The sequence below is a fragment of the Glycine soja genome, chromosome 10, assembly GCF_004193775.1.
Source record: "Glycine soja cultivar W05 chromosome 10, ASM419377v2, whole genome shotgun sequence".
NCBI lineage: Eukaryota > Viridiplantae > Streptophyta > Magnoliopsida > Fabales > Fabaceae > Glycine > Glycine soja.
The window spans coordinates 17682884-17685342 of record NC_041011.1 but is presented as its reverse complement, the minus strand read 5'-3'; the positions used below and the strand labels follow the sequence as shown (position 1 = coordinate 17685342).

The 2459-nt window shown below is 26.9% G+C and overlaps 1 protein-coding gene across 1 annotated transcript; it reads right to left on the bottom strand.

Annotated features, from left to right (window-relative positions):
• Positions 1-1641: 1641 nt before the first annotated feature.
• LOC114371487 (cyclin-dependent protein kinase inhibitor SMR9-like) lies at positions 1642-2040 on the bottom strand. The gene has a single exon (XM_028328908.1). The coding sequence runs from the start codon at positions 2038-2040 to the stop codon at positions 1642-1644; it is 399 nt and encodes a 132-aa protein (XP_028184709.1).
• Positions 2041-2459: the final 419 nt, after the last annotated feature.

Genomic DNA, 2459 nt, shown 5'->3' with positions numbered 1-2459 from the left:
TATAAATATTTTTTTTAAAAAGATATAATAATCTACAAAATATTGAATTAATGGGTTGAATCTTAATTTATCTATTTAATATAGTTAATAAATGGATTTGAGTATTTTTTTTATATATTAAATGAACCGTAAATGGATTTAAAAAATCATAATATATTTTTAACAGTCAATAAATAAATATTTTTTTACCCATCTATTATATTTAATTCAAAATTTATTCAATGGATCCGTTTGAAAGTTAACCTATAAAGACTAAACAGTTCCAAGTAAATTGATGTTGCACTTGCATCTCGTGAACTGCATGCGTATAACTGAAATATAACGAGTAAAATAAAAAATATATTAACATAAAAATATATTTTAAGTAAAAAAATAAAATATACTTTAAATTAGAATAAAATATTAATTTTTATTTTTATTATAAACACAAGAAACAATTTTATTTATCTTATTGGGACATTTTGTTTGTATCATTTAGTATAAAATTATTTTTAAAAATAAAGCATATAGGTTAAAAGTTTCCAAAATATTAAAAAAAATATAGGCGGATACAAATTATCAATAGTGCTAATATGTTTGTGTGGGAGAAAGAGAGACCGTTTTAATTAATCTAGACCACATTTATTTTTTGCAATTGTTTAAGTCAGATGAAATTACTAGAGACATTAAAACTTTTTACAATAAGGTAATTATATATTTAGAGATTAAACTTGAAATCATTAGTTAAGCTAAAATAATATTAATTGGCATGTTTGATGATTTTAATCTTAATATTACAATTAAAATAAATAATTTAAATTAAATAATATTGACTATATCTATATTATATATTAACTTCTCTTAATCCTCAATATATATATATATATATATATATATTCCTATCAATCTCCAAAATATGAATTTAAATAAACAATTACACATTTCAACATATTCTCTACTTTTTTCCCTAAACAAAGAAAGTTGAAAATAATGTGAATATTTTGGTAAGCAAATATTACTTAATTACATTATATATAGTTGCATATGTGTGGAATGCATTTTGATCAGTATCAATGAAAAAGATAAGGAGAAAGGAAAATTTGAAAGGAGTAGAAGAGGGGAATGCTCAAAAGCATATTGGCCTCCATTTCAAATTAAAAAGTTACTTTTCTTCCCTCTCCTTTCTCTCTTGTGTGGAGATGACTCTAAAAGAGCAAAAGAGTAAAAGAGAGCTAGCAGATGAAGAGAGCATATAGCCCATAAAATTAAGTATTAATTTGAAAAAAAAAATGCATATATTCATATATTGAAGAAAATTATGTATATTCATCACTTATCATATAATAATTCAAATCATAAACCCTTCTGCAGGCATTTTAGCAGTAGGCCAAAGTTGAGATGCTCACTAGAACTACACATACCTATGGAGAGATCAGACCCTAATTAAGAAGGATATATAAACCAAACATACAAACCTACAAATGTTTATGTAATTAATGGGTTTCATACTTTACAAAGCTAGATTAATAACATCACTCCACCAGCTAGCAAAATCCCGCAAAATAAGTATTATTAATAAAAAGAAAAACCAAGCCTAACAATTAAGCTATTATGTATATTCTGCAGCTGCATACTACAAACTGTAAGTCATAAAGCTGAACTTCAAACTCCACTTGGGGTAAAACTTGAAGCAGCAGGTACACTACTTTTAATTGCAGAAAAGAAAAAGAGCTCTATATCTGGTGAAGCAAAAAATGCTATTGAGGATCTCTTGGTCTTGGATGAGCACGATGATGTGATAGTTGTTGTTGTTGTTATTTTTCTCTTCTTAGGAGCTGGTGGACATTTTAGCACTTCTGGTATTCTGAACCTTTTACCCTTCGGTGTAGAACACACACTTGAACATATATCTTCCTCACTATGATCACCCTGTATTTCTTTGGTGCCTGTAGAAGAAGTAGGTGTTGTAGCAGCATAAACCATTGATGACTTTTTCTTCTTCTGCTTTCTTTCCTCAAGTTTCTTGCACTTCATTCGAGTTCTTGCAGAAACTGGTGCCATATATATTGCTGGCTAGCTAAATCCTAATGTTAAAGGGTTCTCCCTAAACAACGGCACAAAGATTTGTTGAAAAACTCAGTTTGTACACAGAAAAAGACCCTAATATGGTAGAGAAAATCCTATAGTCAGCACTCAGCATACCTTCTGATTTTTAAACAACAAAAGAATCTTCATGGTTGAAAAGTTACGGTGCTGACATAATATAAAGTAAAAAAATATAAAATAAAGAAAAACACTGTCGAAGCAACAACTACTGCCACTAAAGATTAACAAATAATGTTTATATTATTAGTACAATAAATTTATAGAATATTTTTTACAATATTATTTTACCATCTCCTTTGATCACATTTATTATCTTAATTGTTCCATATTTTCTCCCTTCTTACTATTTTTTATAATTTTTGTATAATATTAGT

Coding starts and splice junctions, on each gene's coding strand:
- LOC114371487 (XM_028328908.1), bottom strand. CDS start 2,040: ATGGCACCAGTTTCTGCAAGAACTCGAATGAAGTGCAAGAAACTTGAG.